This window comes from Clarias gariepinus, chromosome 23, assembly GCF_024256425.1.
Source record: "Clarias gariepinus isolate MV-2021 ecotype Netherlands chromosome 23, CGAR_prim_01v2, whole genome shotgun sequence".
Classification (NCBI taxonomy): domain Eukaryota; kingdom Metazoa; phylum Chordata; class Actinopteri; order Siluriformes; family Clariidae; genus Clarias; species Clarias gariepinus.
The window spans coordinates 13,399,886-13,419,007 of NC_071122.1; the positions used below are offsets into that span (position 1 = coordinate 13,399,886).

General features: G+C 37.1%; 1 protein-coding gene across 2 annotated transcripts in view; it reads left to right on the forward strand.

The window, feature by feature from the left end:
- Positions 1–19,122, forward strand: part of vgll4b (vestigial-like family member 4b) — a 32,737-nt gene that overhangs the window by 4,359 nt on the left and 9,256 nt on the right. The window contains exon 1 of one of the 2 annotated variants that reach the window (XM_053484184.1): positions 13,744–14,123. The exons of the other annotated variant lie outside the window; for it this stretch is intronic. Within the exon in view, the coding sequence (XP_053340159.1) occupies positions 14,042–14,123 (82 nt within the window). The 5' untranslated portion in view covers positions 13,744–14,041. Of the gene's footprint in view, positions 1–13,743; positions 14,124–19,122 lie in introns of those variants that run through there. 2 annotated transcript variants of the gene reach the window in all.

The following is a 19,122-nucleotide window of genomic DNA, read 5'->3' on the forward strand; positions in this document are numbered from 1 at the left end:
TACTCCACCCATGACTGAAAACCATTAAAGGCAACAGAACATGGGCAGATTGTATTTACTGATGGTAATCAACTGCTTTAAACCAGTTTGTAGTAATGAGTTCTTTTGGAATCTGGTGGAGGTTATGCTGGAGACTTAGTTTCTTCATTAAGTAATATTTGGTAGTTTTTTTCCCAGTTATTTTTATTTACGCTGAGGTCTCTTATCAAAAAGAGAAGTGGAGGACTAACACTCGCTTCCCCTGAGACCCCTAAACCCAGCCGTTTTATCTTTTCAAACTACTGTTGTTCTACATCAGATGTGCAACTGTGAACACACTAACTGCCCTCTCGGTGAAGGAAGAAGATTGCTGTTTATAAGTGACGACATCAGTGCCGTCTGTCTCCTCTAAAATCTTAGTGTGCGTGTAGCACATGGCAATCTCATCGACTGACCTATTAATCCATAGTTGACAATGTAGGAAGGCACGCCAAAGGTCATTACTCCTCACACTTTTCCCGAAATACCAGTTATATTAGGCATAGTATGAAAGTTTACTTCCTTGTCTCTTCTCTTCTTGTGTTTAATAGCTGCTCACAAACAAAGGTGCATACAGCCACAAACGGCACTGTAAAGCCAAATGCTCAATGTAATTAAACATATTTAGTATGTTAACTTAAATAATTACAATTAGTTCAAATTAATAGACCTTGATGAGTATTTAGAACTTTTTGGTATTTATGAGTTTGTAGAAATTACACTTTTTAAGTTTGCTGAAAAAAATTGACATTTTTAAGTACAGTATCTGTAAGTACTTAAGTAACTGTTACCTTAAAGTTCCACCAACTTTAAATCTTTCAGACTAGCGATTATGTTTCTGACATCATCAAGGCAATAGGGCACTGGTTGTTCAGTGGTAGGTGTTTCGCCTGCCATGGGAAAGGCCTGGGTTTGATTCCCAACAACTGGATGATGTGCCTGTCCCAAGCCCAGATAAAATGTGTCAGGAAGGGCATCTGGTGTAAAACTTGTGCCAAGCTTGTTTTCGGGCCGGATTGTCTGCTGTAGCAACCCATTGCCGATAGCAGCCGAAAGACCAACAACAATTTTTGCTGTTAAATAGTATGAGTTAGGCTACTCAATAATGCAAGTAAGTTTCGTTTACTTAAAACTCGTAACATCATTACTTAAAAATTTTGATGTAACATAATGATTGAGTAAAAAATATGCAAGTGTACCCGAGAACAGAGAGCATATTACACGTGTGCTCGAATGTAAATGCTGGTCAGTGGGGGAGCAATAATTTTTGGGCATAGTACAAAGCAAAATCATGCCTAATGTGGAAACACCCTTAGACTCCACGACCAGGGATGGCGATGGGATCTGATAGCATTCCAACTCATGATCTCTAGATGATTGAGAATGTGAAATATCACAGGTTTGTTGGCTATTTCCTAGTTGTTGGAATTGATGTATTGAGTCTAATTGTACCTACATTACCAGAAACGAGCAAAGAAGGATGGAAAGCGATTAATGTATAAAATTAGAGGTAGAGTCTACCTCTAAAGCTGTATAGTTTTATTTAAATAAAACTTTCCTTTATCTAAACTGCTAGGGATCCTGTTTAAACTCCTGTCTAGCATTTGTTTTTGGCTGCTAGCTAATTTCTATTCTTATTACCAGTGTAATACATGTCCGGTTGATACTGTTTGCATACAGCATGGCTTATATTCAACCCGTTAATTCATGAAAGCCAAGGATTCCACATACACTCTGTGCAGTGGAGCAGACCGTATGTCTGGAGTGTCATCTGCCATAAACAACCTGCTCCTCAACTTTACTAGCTAGCATTTTAAAGTATAATCTTAAGATTTGTAGTGATCACTAAGGGTATTGAAAAGTCTTTTTGCTCATGAGTTCTCCCTGTTTTTTATTTATTTATTTATTTTTAAATGTTGGCATACACACAAATGGAGACATTTGACAAATGACACATTTTCGGTATTCTTCAACTCACTGGACTACTAAAAGTAATTCTTTGGTCAATGAAATGCTTATTGCTTTATAGCCAACAGAAGGAGATCCATGCATCTGCTCGGTGTTGACACAGCAGAGCTCCTGGCTCAGGTTTCACCTTCAGCACTGAGGGCTTTTTGCCAACAGGAGGTGAGTTAAACAAAGAGCCATGCCTTTACAGAGCGTTTTTTTTTGCGTTAGGACACTGCTTCTAACAGCACCTGTTGCCTAGACCCAAACAGGAAGTTGACCTTTGAGCCTCTGAGACTTTTTTTCCCACCTTCTTCAAGAAAGACCAATCCGTGTTCTTTTGTCATCGTCTCAGCGGACTGCCCCAACCCCAACACGTGGGTAGCTCCTGGGGGACAGATGTGTCTGTAAAAAAAAAATCTTTGAAGGTGTTTCGGCTGAACGATGTGATGTACTTGCACAGCAAGTACGAGTTATTTTACATAACATAATATACTGATTAATAGGATACCAGTTTAAGAGTTCTTTTTCTGGGGCATATGAGTAAACCACTAGTGTTTAAGTCCCTAATTTCCTTAGTGAGTGTCAGTGTCCCAGGAAGTGTCCTAGGGCCAGGGGTAGCTCAGTGGTTAAGGCATTGGCCTACGGTTCGGAAGATCCCAGGTTCAAACCCCACAACCACCAAGTTGCCACTGTTGGGCCCTTGAGCAAGGCCCTTAACCCTCAACTGCTCAGATGTGTAATAAGGTAAAAAAAAAAAAAAAGTAAGTCGCTCTGGATAAGAGCGTCTGCCAAATGCCTAAATGTAAATGTAAGTGGGGTGATGGGAATTGTGTTAACATGCTATGTAGAAAGTGGATTTGGTAGATTAGGGATTGCTATGTAGTTATTGGTGTGTGCATATATGTGTTTGCTCTTTCTCGCATCCCATTTTAATTCACATTTTCTAAAATGGACCAGTTGTTCCGAACTCTGGTCCCTCTGAGCTGCTGTCCTGAACAGTTTAGGGTTTTCCCAGCACACTTGGTTTACCTTAATTATGCTCCCAACAGGACCACTGGTCTAGACCAGCTTTAGCCTCTAAAGTAACCGAAGAAGAAGCAGGAGGCTGTAGTTCATCAGGTATTTGGATACACCATCAACCTACTACCTCAAAAGCACAGATCAGGCATCAGGAAGACCTTCCTGAGCTGTGTGCGATGCAGTGGTTCATGGAAGACTGTATGCAAAACTGCACAATGCATTGATTACATTTCTATAATTGTTAAATCATTAATATTTATTAATGAGCAGATGCAAATTTCACCCTCAGTTTAAGTTTTACTTAAACAGTTCCAGCAGCACAATTCAGTGTTTTTCATTTACTGATTTATTTGTGGTGGCCACACACCCTCCATACACATGCTTCAACTGTGCACATGAGACTCTGGTGAAATGTTGTCGGTGAACGGTGAAAAGTGTTTGACTTTGTTGCTTACTATCTTTTTGGTAGATCTTACAGGTTAGCTAGCTATCTTACAGGTTAGCTAGCTAGTGATACTAAGAATCACCCAGCTACTTACAGAAACCGGAACGCCATGCCTTTACAGAGCATTTTTTAAATGTATTTATTTTTGGCCAGAGCTTTGCTTCAGCAAGCACCTGTTGCCTAGACCCAAAAAGAAAGTTGACCTTTGGGCCCCTGGGAAATTTTTTTTTTCCACCTTCTTTAAAAAAGACCGATGCATGTTCTTTGTCATCGTCTCAGCGGACTGCCCCAACATGCCGGCAGCTCCTGGGGGACGGACGTGTCAGTAATTGCTCACCATGTCTTTTGTGAGAGGTGTGTGCAAGTCTCATGTCTCACTGCTGTGCGGTGTTAAGCTTCTTATGTTTTGGCTTGTCGCAAGTTAATATGCATGTGATGTAACAAGGTTGCCAGGAGGTTCACAGGATGAAGGCATGAGTCACGTTTGTTCCATGATGGAAAAGAATTTGACGTTTAGTGCTCGAGACAAAGATGTTCAAGACCTCAGAAGGAGCCTCAAGTTTCTCATCAACAATGAGCTTTTAATTAACGAAGGATTTGTTAAGACCCAAATCTTCAAATAAGTTATAAACAAGCATGTACGGAGCTTTGCTAGTAAAGATTGCTAAGCTAATCTTAGCTTAGAGACAGGTCCAGGTTAGCACCATGCTCACTCACTATCCTGCTGCTTGTGCATGTGAATAAGGTTAGTGTCAATTCTTTAACTCAGACTCTGAATGTTTGCTCCCTCGATTCAGATAATATTTACAAAACACCTAAAAACCAAACAGGCTTCAAAACAAACTGTATTAGGTAACACTGTTTTAATTGGTGTAAACAACACCAATTAATTGATTAACAAGTAATCATTAACATGATGTCAGATTATCGAACGTCTTCGACAAACCATGGCCTTAAGGTCTTGGCGGGAAATGTCAGAGGTTAAAAGGTGAAAGGAGAATAGCAGGCACTTGATTCTAAGTCAAAAGTTCACAGATTACTTTCAGTCTATTAAAAAGATTTTTGATATTCTCAAGACAGCTTGTCAGGAAAACTTGAAAATTGAACAAAGAATAACAGTGGTTGTTGTCTAGATTTTTGAGTGTCAGAAATGATATGTAGTAGAGTGATGTGATTATCTTAGGTACTATGATTTTTGTTGAGAAGAGTTATATAAATACGATAAATTAAATAAATAAGTTAAATAAATATACTAAAAGTACATATTTTTATGTATAGCTCCAAGCAGCTTGTTTTTGTCAATCTGATGTTTTGAGAATTGAAAACAAAAGCGGGTGGAAGACTAAAACATTTTGCTCCTTCAGCATATTACAAATTTTCCTTATATTCCTGCAGACTTAGGTTTTCAGAGACATAAAACAGACATGAAACAATGTAAAAAGTGCTAAGGAAAGAAATGATATTGCAGGGAAAAAATGCAGTCAGACAAGAGGCTAATTCACTCCAAAAGTGAATAATCTTTAGAGTTTCTGAATCATTATTTAGTCATTTGTAAAGGCGTCTTTGTGTAGGCAAAATTATTTTAACCAGCTTTTGTAAACACTACAGGTGCTGTGGTTGCCTATGGTTTTGCTATTTCAGTTTATTTTTAACTTTAGTAACCCTTATAGTGATGGTTTCTAAAAATGTTTTGCGTCAAAAAAGTTGTTCTGCCTGTGCACATGCATAACCACAGATAACATCATTTCAAGATGGCATTAAGCACAACAGTGGAGCACCTGACCTCATGAAGCTAGGAAAGTTTGTTATAAAATACAGCAGTCATATTGTTGTATATGAAATATTAAACATTCTCCATCATCTTTTCTTTGTCCCCGAGGTGATGCCGGTGATGCTGTTCTAGTTTTCTATTCCAGCTTCTAATATACTTGTTGATTAAAGATATTTCTTATACATCCTATTTATTTTATTCTTTTTTTTATATTACTCTGTCTAAAAGATAAAACTTGTTCTTACTAGTTAGTTACTTTCCAAATTACCTGCAATCCAAAAAAAAGAGAAAAAACACACATACCAGAGAAGCATGTAAAGGGAGAATGTCTTTTATGCATTATTTCTACTGATTGTATTAGCACTCAACAAATTTTAGACGTGCTTCATCTCATTTATATAGTGTTTTAAACAATGGAAATAATATATAAAATATCTGAATATCAATTTCAAATTTTAAGTGTATCCATAAAGAGCTAGCCAGAGAAAAACCCCTAAGACAACAAGAGGAAAAAACCTTGAGAGGAACCAGACTCAAAGGGAAATCCAACAATATACCCACAATGGGAGACGATTTCCCTTAATGCCGTAGCGCGTTCAAGAAGAACCATTGGCTCAGTTGTGATCATGTGACACTGAGAAGACAAAGGGGATACATACTACAATACTAGTGTATATATCAAGACTGTTTGTTTATTGGTAATAAAAGCTGGGCTCGACATTAGGGTTTGCTTGCTTGCCTAGGGCACCTAAGACTCAGGCTCAGGCAAGTCAATTTGCTTGTCAGACAATAAGGGAACTGCTGATAAACTGGCACAGGTCACCTTGCCAGTATGGCAGGTTTTGTTTTTACTTTTTAAGCTCAGCCACCACTGTATGTAAACAGCTGCACCACTTTTTGTGCAGAAATGTGAAGTATGACAAAGCACAGTTTGCCTGAAAATGTGTAGAGTTGGCAGACATCTCTTATAATGCAAGTCATTCCATTTGAAAAAAAAAAAGTAATTATAAATAGTGGAGAGGCTTAAACTCATTTCTGAATTACTGAAAGCAGAGAATGATGTGCACATGCTCTAAGACTCAATGTCAGTGTTACTGTTGTCATGGTTACAGAAACTCAGTGGCATGGTTCTTGGAAAAAGAGGTCTTCCAGTGGAAGTTCAAGCATGAAACACATTAGACTGTCAAAGTAGAAAAAGTGGAGAAATTGTTTAAAAAGAAAAATAGGACTATTTAAAACATTGTGCTGTCTCTTACTTGCCAGTGTCAAAGGTGGAAACGTGTAACTTATTTCATGGCTATAGAAACATTTCAGTGGAGAAATAAGGATTCCATGATGTAGTTTTGTGTTATAGTTAGCACCCTGTATTTGTATATATTGTGTATTATGGTATGATAAAAAAACATTGTTTAATATTTTAAATGTTCTGTATTATTTAGGAAAATACTCAAAAGAAAAAAACTGAGTTCTGATGGTGTTGTGTAATCTTCATGTATTTTGTGATAATCATGGATATCAAGCAAGAAAAATTCATCATGATCATGTTTTTTATTTTGTCCATATCTCCCACCTCTGCCATCTTCCATCATGTAATAAGCACATGGTACTGTAGCTAATGTAAAAAAAAAAAATCTAACATGATAGGTTTGCATGGTCTGCTTACTAGGGACAATGTTTGTTAGGAGCATCCCAGCCACTTGTTTCTTGAAAATTATATGGTAAATTATAATAATAGTTATATCCTTGTTCTATATGGGTCTACATTTTCCATTCCAGACAAGTAAGTTTGTTTTTCAGGCAAGTTAAAAAAGGTAAAAGTCAAGGCTTGAAAGGCATGAACAACTTGTAGATATTTTATATTTTAGCAACATTTATGAGAAGAAAGGAGGAATATTAACTACATGAGCTTGTGGATTTGGAGTCAATGATCAAACCAAGGTCCTTCTTTCACTGACGCATATGATGAAACAGAAAGAACATCCAAAGTTACTATTTAATCAGAAAGGAGTAGGTGGTCTCTGTCCTGTCAGAATTAAGTCAGAGAAAGCTATTGAACATCCTTTACATGTTTTTGCAACTTTAACTATCAATCTGGCTTTGCTGAAACATGCTTCTGTGTGTCATCTTTACCTTGTGTCATAATTTAAATAGTCTTTGAACAGAAACTGGTGGAACACTGGACTTTAAAGTAGTATGCATTTACATCTACAAACTGATACAATCCGTCAAATCTTCTTCTATACCTATAATAAAACCGTTAAACCAAGTTAATGACATTTGCGAAAAAAAATTTGTTTAGGTGTAAATTGAGTAATAGAACACATCAAGATTGTTTTGGAAATTTTGTTTGTCTGTCTGCCTGTTTGTGCATGCGTCACTTAAAAACTAGTGAATTATTTTGGGGAGTTTTCTCAAGTATATTTGGACCAGCTTGATGTAGCATATAGGCTTTGTTTTTATTAGAGAATAATTTTTTAGAGAATACTGTATATGCCACGTTGAAATTTGAATGGAAAAAAGCATTGTAAAATTACTGTATACGAAAATTGACCTTGAAAAAATCATTACTTTATCTCACAATTCAACAGGTCATGACGCTTTATAATTTTTAATATGCGCTTATGAGTAATTGAAATCTACTTAATAAACATGATTTCACACCTTCATTCCACGCACTTCTCAGTAAATGTAAAATTTTATTTAATTCCAAAATTCGCAAGCACATCTATTAAGTAAATAAAATAGTTTATGTATTGTTGCCCAATGAGAACAGATACAGGAAAATGTTCACAAATGTGGTACTTTGTAAATCATGATTATCATTGTGATATGAGAAGTATAAACATAAACAACATAAAGATACTGTAGGAGGATACATGTAATCCAGATGTGAAGCTATTAAAAAAAAAGAATGTTATATTTTTTTTGCTATGAATTGTAACAGTAGTTTGTTGAAAGCACCAAGATGTCAGTCTTAGTTGTGTCAAGACCCAAGTACACTGATTTTTATAAAAGATGTAAGGAATAGTTGCACGTTTTTGCAGTGTTGCAATGTTACAATGCACGACTGTAAAGTGTCTAAATATACCATTTAAAAATGGATTGTTTATGTAACAACCTCAGCAGCAGCCTCATTTCCCCTCTCATCTGTTCATTTAGCAACATCAGTATACTAATCACTGGTCTGATCATCTGTCATGATCTGCACCTGCTTCTCATAGATTTATGAGAAAAAAGTTGTTTTTTCAAAAAAAAAAAAAAGAGAGGATGACAGAGGAGCCTCTTAAAGAAGCAGTTACAGGTCTGCGAGAACCAGAAATCTTGCTTGTTTGTTATTGACCAAATACTTATTTTCCACCATCATTTGCAAATAAATTCTCTAAAAATCCTACAATGTGATTTTTTGGATTTTTCTTTTCTTATTTTGTTTCTCATAGTTGAGGTATACGTATGATGAAAATCACAGGCCACTTTCACCTTTTTAAGTGGGAACTTGCACAATTGGTGGCTGACTAAAACTTTTTGCCCCACTGTATTAATATCAATGTCTTTGAAGCAATCAAAATTTAAATCATTCAGCAGTGTTTTGCTTTACTCACACTTACGTTACTGTTTGAAAATGCATCCAGTTACTTAAAGTCAGAAAAACAGTAAATATGACTTATTGTGTCCTTTCTGACTGCATTTTTGCCTCACCAGCATGTATATTGGTGCAAAACTCCTTGGTATGTAGTCAGACAAGAGAAAGCGTGGAAAGAGTTGTGAATTGAAATGGCATGAGTGTTGTGACTTCAGTTTGTTGACGTTTCCAACACCAGCAGTGATGTGTAATAGTAGATGCAATACATATAGCTGTGAATTTACACAAATGAATTTTTGTTTGTTTGTTTGTTGTATCTCAGAGAGAAATTGCTTAAACACGTGATGTATCCATTTGTTTCGTAAGAAGACAAGAGATTACAGTTAGCCATGAAATCAGCTACCTGTTTTTGCTCAATGTCCAGTGTTCAGTGCCATCATTATCAACAGAAATTCCCCCTGAGGCCAGGTTTATACTGTGTGATTTTAGCAGGCAATTAAAATGTTATTGCTTCACACTGTATGAAGAGGATCCCTATAAACTCTTGGCTAAATTTACACAAACAGATCGCGCGATAATATGACCTACACTATTTCTGAAGTAGACTAAGCGTGTGCATAATCTTAGTGCTTACGTAACGACAGACTAAAGCTGCAGCTGAAAAGAAGCACTATACTGCATGGGTCTTTTTATGTACCATATAATCTATTTAATGATGGCTTGACCTGTTTTATATACACGTTATCTATGCCTATTTACTTAACGTGGAACAATGAAGAGAGTAATTGCAGTGGACTTAAATTGTTAATGTAGAATTAGTGACAGTATAATTGTTGCATCATTAGGCTATGGTTGATAATGAATTAGCAGACAAAGTTTTCCCATGAAAAAATTACAGCCTTGATTTTTATCCCAGATTATTGCCATAAGTGTCGTTATAAGCTTTGGACCAAGAGCAGAGAACAGGGTGGGAATAAGTAATGTGCACTGAAATTACTGCATCCCATCAAATCCTCTTGCTCGGAATAGTTGTGTGTTTCAGTTGGATAATATGCTCTTTCTTTTTTTCAAATATATAATTTAGCCATTGGAGTTGGTTAACCATAATTTAGTAGCTGGACTTGGTGTGTATAGTAGTCCTTCTTGAAAGAGAGAAAGCTCCAGCCTTGGTCCGCTGCTGCATTCAAGGGGGGAAATCCCCACGATTGAAGACAATGGATTAAGCAGTTTATTGAATGAAGCCACTGTTCACACCCGGTGTGGCCTTTGTGCTGGGTTTGTGAAACTCGACACAATGGTTCTCTGAAGCCAATGAGGAGCGTTTTCCTTCAAACTGACAGGGATGTAGGGAGGACTGTGCAGGGGGGGTTACAGCCTTGGGGTGAATAGACCTTTAATCCCCTTTGCCATTGAAAGCCAAGTTACAGACAGAGCTGTAATCCCGGTGATGAGAGAGGTCATATGAAAGGCGTGGCATTGGTTTGAATAAATCCGCTTTGGTTCTTTTTTGGTCTTCACTGTGCCTGAGATTACACCAAGGCAGTTAAAGGTTAACCGGGTGTAAAGTTTCAAATGGAATTAAATTATCAGGAGGGTAATTTAGCTACTTCCTGGTTCATGTGAGTGCAGGTTGAATCTTCTAAATAAACATCTGCTTAAAATACTGTAAGTGTCAGAATAAAGAAAAGTTGCGTACAACATTTTTTTCGGTTTCATTTAAAAAGTTTTCGACATTACCCATAATACTGTTAGTCACTTCCACCAGGTGCGAAAGGATGCTAAGAAGGACAATAACTAGTTAAATGAACAAACAAATGCTTCTAGTGGAGCAATATCACATCCAAGTCATGCCTAAGACCGCATCACACTGATATACGGAGAGTATATCACTGCGTTTCACCACTATATAGCTCCATTGTACCCATTTATGTATATCAGGCCCTTAGGCCGGGGGTTGAAAATTCTACTTTGTAACTTCGTTATCGGTTACCCAAGTTGCTATCACCCCAAACCAGCCCGGGCATTCTTTTTTAAAATTTTTTTATTAACAAGGTGTTTTCAGCCACAGACATGCCAATAACTGGATGTTTTTTCCTTCACTGTTGTGTTTTTCTAACGATTGTTGTATGTGAAAATTCCAGAAGCTCAACAGTATTTGAAATACTCAAACCAGTCCTTCAGTTACCAACAACTATGCCATGATGAAAGTCACAAACAGCGCTCTTTTTCTTAATTTTTTTCATTTTTGATGTGTGAACTTAATTGTTAAACTTTAATTTATATTAATTTAACTCTTGACATGTATGTAGGTCTGATGTGCTGCTGCTTAGTTAACTGCATAAATTTGCAGGGATACAGGTGTTCCTATTGAAGTGGAGGTTAAGCATAATATGCCCCATGCATACCAGCTTTACACACCCTCCACATAACATCTGCAAGTTTAGGCCATGAGATTCGATGTTTTGTCCTGGCACCACATGTAAGATAATAGTTCATTCTGGCTAGCGTTGTTGTTTTCTCTAGATATGTTTAACCTCGAGGCAACTGCATGTAGTAAGCAAGAAAGTTACGCAACGGTTCCACACTATACTTTATTTTGCTTAGTCTCAGTGCAGGTTCTGAACAGATCTTCTGTCATCTGTGCATGCTAATTAATGCGTCTAGTAAACCTAGTAAATATGTTCGACCGTCGGCCATGTTGCATCTTGGCTTATATGTACAGTATGTGGTGCAGCAGGTCATGATGTTTGGAAAAAGCTGTTATACTGTAGTTACATAATAGTGGTACGCCTCACCACTGTCATACCAAGCTCATGAAGTTTAAACATGTATTGTATCATATGCAAAATAAAGCCATTTATTTTAGGTTGCACTTGTTCACAGGGTAACTGCAAAATAAAAAGAATAGCCTGAACATAAAATCTGCCCCTTTCTGAGCACCTGGACTACTGATTTTTCTCCCCTAAGAACATGCTTTAAAAGATTAGTGCTTTATCATTTAATAGAATTATTTAATAACTACCAATGATTGACCATATTAATATATAGTAACTTTAGAATAGGCACGATATGCTTACTCCTTTGGTGATCCATTTTTTTCATTGTTCAGTAAAGTGTGATTTCAGTTTTTGATTATTATCTGTCAGAGTAGCTTTTACAAGTTTATTTAGATAGCTTACAAGTATTATATTAACCCAGCAGCTGCTATTACGTTTGTGGCAAATCTATTACATTTTATGGGATTTTGACAGTAAAAGTAAAAAAATAATGATAATAATATTAATTTGTAATACATTTGTTGTTTATTATGTTTGTGGATTGCTACAAGCCTGCTAGTTACATGCGCATTTTAATAATTGTGTAACACCCAGATTTTTACTTCTTTCAGCTTAACCGGTCAAGCATGTAATAACGACTACACAGCACAATTAGAAAGGCATAATATGACAGTTTATCCTCATGCTTCAAAAACACTGCATGGACACACCCTAGGCATAATACAGTAGTATAGTGCGATATGTAGTCATCTTGCTGGTTTGACTGACAACCATCTGTGTTCAGATTTTTAAATGTCATGTCTTCATGTCGGCCATTACCAAACTTAAGTAGGACACGGCTCAATTTGTAATTTGGACAGCTCCTGTGGGCTACTCGAACATTTAATCACATATCTGATCAATGCACATTATTCTCAAACACTATACAATAATCGTATATTATTTCATGAACAGAACAAAATTCTATGTTCAATGCAATGTAATAATCCAGTACAGTACATGTAAAGCAACAAATAAAAAAAACATAAAGCACAAATAATTAACTGTTAAACCTGATTATCTGAAACGATGTTCATAGTTGATTCTCTATGAAAACAGTAAAAAATGTAAGAAGACGAATTGATGCGAATAGAGCATTTAATTGTGTTGTAATGTATATGTGAAAGGATTTTTCTCTTCTTACTGTAAAATGATCTGCATCTGCAGTACCATCACAGCCCACAAGGAGGCTGGAAAAACACTTCATTAAGGGTTCGTTTTTGCTTCGTTCTGGTGTTTGTATTGCCTCAGTATTGTATTTTTTTTTTGTCATTACAGCATCGATTTAATTATAAAGGAACTTTCTTGTCTAATTTTGAGTTTGTGCACAAATAAGACAAATTCAAGCAGTCATATTTTATTTGTTTTTGTACATTATACAGGATACATTGTACATTATTTACCATGCATAGGGCAATACGAATGTAACAAAGTGAAAATGCGGCATGATTAAATTTTATATATATATATTTTTTTTTACAATTATCCTGCTCTGATTGGGCTGACTTAATACAGCGTGTTAACCACAAGGGGGCACTAGAGGCTTGATAGTAAACACGTACAGCTTGATTTCTTTGTATTTTACTTCTGTTAAAATTTGTTTGGGAAACTTTTATTTGAATGAATAGCTTTAGAAATTTGACATTTTAAAAAATGAAAAAGAGTAATAAGCTAACATAACCTTATTAAGCATATCTAAATAGCATATTTATTTTCACTATGCACAGCTGTGTGATTACTGTTTATTGGCATTGTTTAGTATTAAATTCTCTCAGTGGAAACATACTGTATTTTTGACATGCAGGGTGAGAATATTATGCTTTTAACAGGTGTACACTCTGAGGTAAATGAGTGTTTGTGTCCGTGTCCTTTTTTAATTTATTTATTCTTTTTATTATTTTTTTTTCATGTCTTGTTATCATGGTCAAATAGTGCACCACTATATAGAGTGTTTTTATTTTATTTTCCTGTTTCACTGAGTTCAGTTATTTCTGCCACTTTTGTGCAGTTTGGGATTTAGCCTTCGCTCGGGAAGAAGGAGGGATGTAGCGCGCGTGCGTAGTACCCTTTGAGGTGTTTGGTGATGTAGCGCGCATGCGCAGTGTCCGAGTCGGTCGGTTGAGAGGGAAGCGTGCGCGCGCGCCCGCGTCAGTGTGTGCAGTTGACTTACAGCGGGGCTGTGAGGAGAACTGACGCGATCCGCTGCTTTTTCTTTATATTTTCTATTTTTTTCGACACTAAACAATTAATTTTAAGGGTTTAAAACTTTCACCTATTCTTTCTATTATTTCGACAGTCGTGTGAATAATTTCTCGTGGTAAAGTTTTCGACCCTAGACGGGTTGAAGTTATATTTGAGAGGAGTTTTTTTTTAAGGCTGGGCCTTTTTTAAGCTCGGTTGGAGAGCGACTTTGGCGTTTTTCCCCCCTGTTGGTTTGATAAATGCTATTTACCAAGATGGACCTGTTGAACTATCAGTACTTGGACAAAATGAACAACAACATTGGCATTTTATGCTACGACGGTAACGTTGACTTCTTATTGTTTTGTTTCTTAATGCTTTGTTATTGTGTCCAGTTTATCCTGGAGCTCTTACAGTCTTGTACAACTCGGTCAGTCAAAAGTAGAAACCTAACTTAATACCAGTACAGTACAGCATTATACAACAGTCATAATGTATAAAAGCGCGGGTTTGTTGTTCTTTTAGAAGCACATTAGGTCACGCGTGGATTAGGAAATGATAAAAAGTGGTAAAGTTACTCCGTGAGCTTATTAAAGTACCGTTACTGTAACCAGAGCACATAGTGATGGAGAGTAATAGTAATAGTAAGAGTATAGGGTGCTACAGAAATAAAGCACGGCAGTAATACAGACTGAGTAAAATAAAGCACCAGAGCTGTTATTATTGTCTTCATTACTGTAGTGTCTCTGTGGGTCTCTGTACAGTAGTTAAAATAATGTGTTCATGTTCTAAGCCTCTTTTCTGTACTATACTATAAGTCACTTTTTAATTTTGCTTACATTTGCTTTTGTGTTCTGATTGAATTGTGACCCACCATAAGCTCATGATATGCCATCTTTTACCGTAAAACATTCCTGATTGTTACAAAACAATCAGGAATGTTTTACTGCAAAATATGGTAATCTGTGTCCTTCAAAAGCCAAATAGATGCCAAAGTAAAATGTCCAATATGGTAGGGAAAAAAACAACAACAAATTGATCACCATGATATTGCAGGGAAAAGTTTTTTTTCCTTCCATTATGAACTTTTTACCTTGGTATTTATATGGTTTATTAAACACCCAAACAAGATCATTATTTTATATTTTACGCACCTGATAAAACTTTTGTTGTACTTACTACCTTGTATTGACTGTTTTTTTGTTTGTTTGTTTTTGTTTTGTTTTTAAACCTCCTCAGATCTGTATAATCACAGCATTGTTGTCGGTCAGAATGTAATGCAGTCACTCAGTTTTCCAGAGTGTAACATTCTCTGTCTAATGGTGCAGATGTTGATCAGTTTCCCTGCCACATCCTTCCTGTTTTGAAACTGCGACATTCACAGATGTCTGTAAAATCCACAACACACGCTGCTCTTTATCAGCACCGAGACACATTTGTGCGTGTTTACAGAACTCATAGATTTTTCTTTTTTGTTCCCTGCTTTGGGCTACAGGGGCTTGGCTAACTTAAAACTTATAATTTTAAAAGCAATAATTTTTCTTCCTGTTAGTTAGTTTAGAGCTAATGTATGCATAAACATTATTGGGATATTTACCAGGCACAATACTGTCAACATGGACACTTCAAAATATTGTTTATGTTCTTGTGGTCCATCCATGAGGAAATTGCCAATCATCTTTGCTCAAAAGGCAGCATAAGAACAGCTGAGTGTCCTTTATGGAAAGGGCAGTTTTAAAATTAATTGTCGTAATGACAATTAATATTTCAGCCTTATAGTTTTAATTAAAATTAAGTAAAATTGTTCCAAGGGATATTATGGGAGTTTATTTGTTTAGATTTTTTGCACTGAAATTCACAAACTAAATGTCATGTCAGAAAGTCATGGCATGTGTGATGTTAGACCGAGTGTGTCTGGAAAAGACACACTCGGGCTAACAGTATAGCCCCCCTAATAGCGTAACATGCAGTACCAGACTCCTGCTGTCAGCCCTCACTTGAACATAAACGTGACCCAGAGGCTTCTGCAGCTCCCAGACTGTAGCCTTAAATTCTGAAATTAAACAGAGCCATACACGGGACACTGGGCAGGCCACCGAATGAGGGGGGAAAAAGATTGGAACACTCATAGTGATGCATTGAAGGTTTGTTTAAAATGTTTATGTTGTGCTCATCTGGTGACCAAAATATGGCTTGCTTCTTGCAAGAAGGATGGCAGACTTTACCATGCTGCTTTCTAGTTAAAATAGACCATATTAAGGTTTGTTGCCAAAGTACATAGTAATATTCTAATACTTTGAGAAAAGTTGGATGTCTAAAAATTTATTTGTATACTTCCTACAATGTTTTATTATCCTCAGACTAGTACTGATGATGTCTCTTTATAGTACCCAGGTTTAGAGTTGGATGTACTCAGTGACCTTTTTTATTCTAAGCGCCTGAAAAGAAAGCAGGCCTGGCAGTTGTACCGACTTTACCAATGACCAGAAGTTTGCAAGGTCAAATCCTAGGACTGCTCTAGAGCAACTTTGGGTCACTTGTAAAATAATCTTCATCCTAAACTCTGTGATGCATTGAAACATGACACACTTTGTAAGTCACTTTGACGAAGTGTGTCAGCTCGACATAAACTGGTTGGTGTATTTGATAGTACTGGTTGGTTTGAGTTTTATGGCGTCTTACTGACTTTAATTGTCTTCATGATTAAGAAACTGCTTCTGCTTCTTCCTCGGCTGATGACTCATCCTTGTTTTGAGATATCTCTATGAGACGTCTGGCTACTAAAGTATGAGGCTGGATCGTGAATGTAGATTCTGTTCACTGGGTCCAGCTCGAACAGCTTTGCATGGTGTGTAAAGTTGGTGCATCACGTGACCCAGTGACAGGGGATGTAAATACACAGTCACGGCCCTTTTCCCTTGCTGCAGCATGGCAGACTTTCCAGCTATTTTTGTTGCATTCCAAAGAATCACCAGAGCTCACAGCTATACCTACTGTAGCTTCCAGTGCACCCAGAGCACTGCATCATCCCTTAAAATAGGTCTGCCTGCATGCTAAGTATTTGTGCACCAAGAACTGGAAGTGCATGTCGATGTGTCTGTTGGCTTGTTCAGCATTCATAAACTAGCACTGCTTAATCTGTTCCTTAGCAGCAGCCTTTTGGATTTGCTTCCACTAAAATGTCAATGAAGCAAAACCTAGACTTCCTGTGTGTTTGTTATTGCATGTTTTATGTCAGTATGGCCTGTGAAACTTCTTGACCCCGCAGCCCGAATAATCAGCATCAGCTATCTGCCAGAATTTTTTTTAAACAATGTATAGATTCTAGATTTAGTATTTTATGAGAATATGAACTGATTGTAAGGCAGATTTAGCACTGTGAAAAAGATGGCAATTGCTCAAGACTTCAATAGCGCACAAGCTGATTGATTGTGATGAGACCTGCCAGGCTTGTCAGTATTTTGTTGGTTTTTAATAGTAAGTTGTTGGTTTTTAATAGGAATAAGCACTTCTGACATAGTGTGCAGCTGGCTAACAGTTCTTTTCAGCTAAGCTGCAAGAGCTAATAGTATCTGTAAATGAAAGGTACATTTGTGTTTATGGTGTCTGTAAAAATCACAATGACTATGAGCAGGCACGTGTACAGCAGTAATATACACACATTTGCAAGGTGCAGCGGCATGCCAGTAATCATTAGTGTAAGGGTATTACACGTGTGTAATACATTATCTTGGTTCGATCTTGGGTTTAAGTTCAGCGCAGCCAGCTCTTGTAATTGATTTGTTTAAACTTGTTGCACGTCAAATGACAGAGCAACACAACTGTGAGTTTAATTTCACTTACAAATAGAATTAAACATTAGTTCATGGTGTGATTGTTTGTTTACTTGTTGTAGATGTTTTTCTTTCATTTAAAGGTGGTACTTGTTAATGCTACTTGTAGTTTATTAATGCAGAGGTTAATATATTCCCATAGACATGGGTTTTATTTTTTGCTGAGATAAGATAAAGTTATGAAGTAATTTAGAGCATAATTAAAGTTTAGTGTCTAAGAAAGCGCTATGTCTTGATCCTTTTGGTTTTATGATTTAATAGCTGCAACCCAGCAGACTAAATTCATGTGGTGCTAGGGTTGTATGCCAGCAAGCGGAGCTTATGCTCACCAAAGCCCAATTGTTTCGGACTGAATTGCTGACTGTCACTTTTTCTGCTGAACAAAGGCGACAAAGCTAACAGGTGATACGCACGACCCACCCCTGCCAGGACTCCCATTTTTGCACTCACTCCAGGTCTTTATTTCAGACATAAAGACCTTTGATTGTTGTTGGTTGTGTGAATGGGTAGCAGTGGCCTGGCTGTGAGGGCAGGTCAGATTTCAGGCAAAAGGGAAATATTATCTGGAAACTTTTATAGTATGATCTAGGAGTTAGACGTCATCCCCCTCTGCAGACCCACCCACTTATGTTTCAGAACTTAAGGTGTCTCTGTTCCCTCTCACTATGTTCACCAAGAGAAGGCTTAACTTCTTTTCTACTTTCTAAAGCTGTGCGTGTGTGTAGGTGTGTGGTAACTGTGATGGTGGGGGCTGGTTGGATCACTTGTGTAACAAAATCCCATCCTGACCTGACGTTTGAAGTCTTTAGAAGTGCTTGGCTTTGATCATTTGTGCTCCTAATGAGCGCCTTTCAGCAGATCAGAGGTTGAACGCATCTCCTCTGACACTGATAGGGATATTTTATGACTCCCAGGGTAGATTACTGTATAATGCTTGGTAGAGATGAATAAAGCACTTAAAAAGCTAGTTTATTCACAAAACAAAAAGCTGAAGTATAACTCATTAAATTTGCTCAATAGATTTTTTTAAGCAAATTTAATGAAACATTCAAAGCTTCTTGATCGGTTCTTGTATTACCAAATGGAAGATCCTGTCATGATCAATCTTTTTATTATAAAGACTAGAAGACCCTACAGTCTAAACCTGGATTTTTCAAAGGCCACCATCAGGTAAATGAAAAAGTGTGAAATATCTTCTTCCCTGTTCCCTCACCCATGAGTCAAATTGTAAACTGTAATTCGGTCTTAATGGATCACTCTGCAATATCACAATAGCCCGTGACACCGCCCAGCTCCCCACCTCCTATTGAAAAGCTTCTCTGGAGGCGAATGCAAATAAGCTATCATGTGTCAAGGGTCTCTCTAAGCCTCATATGAGCTCGCTGTCTTTTCTCTATTACCCACTCCTGACTTCTGCCAAAAAAACAATGATGTCATTCCTGTTGCCATGGAGCAGGGACAGACGAGCCGTAACATGCCAGTCAGGAAAATAGGGCACTCGTTGTGGG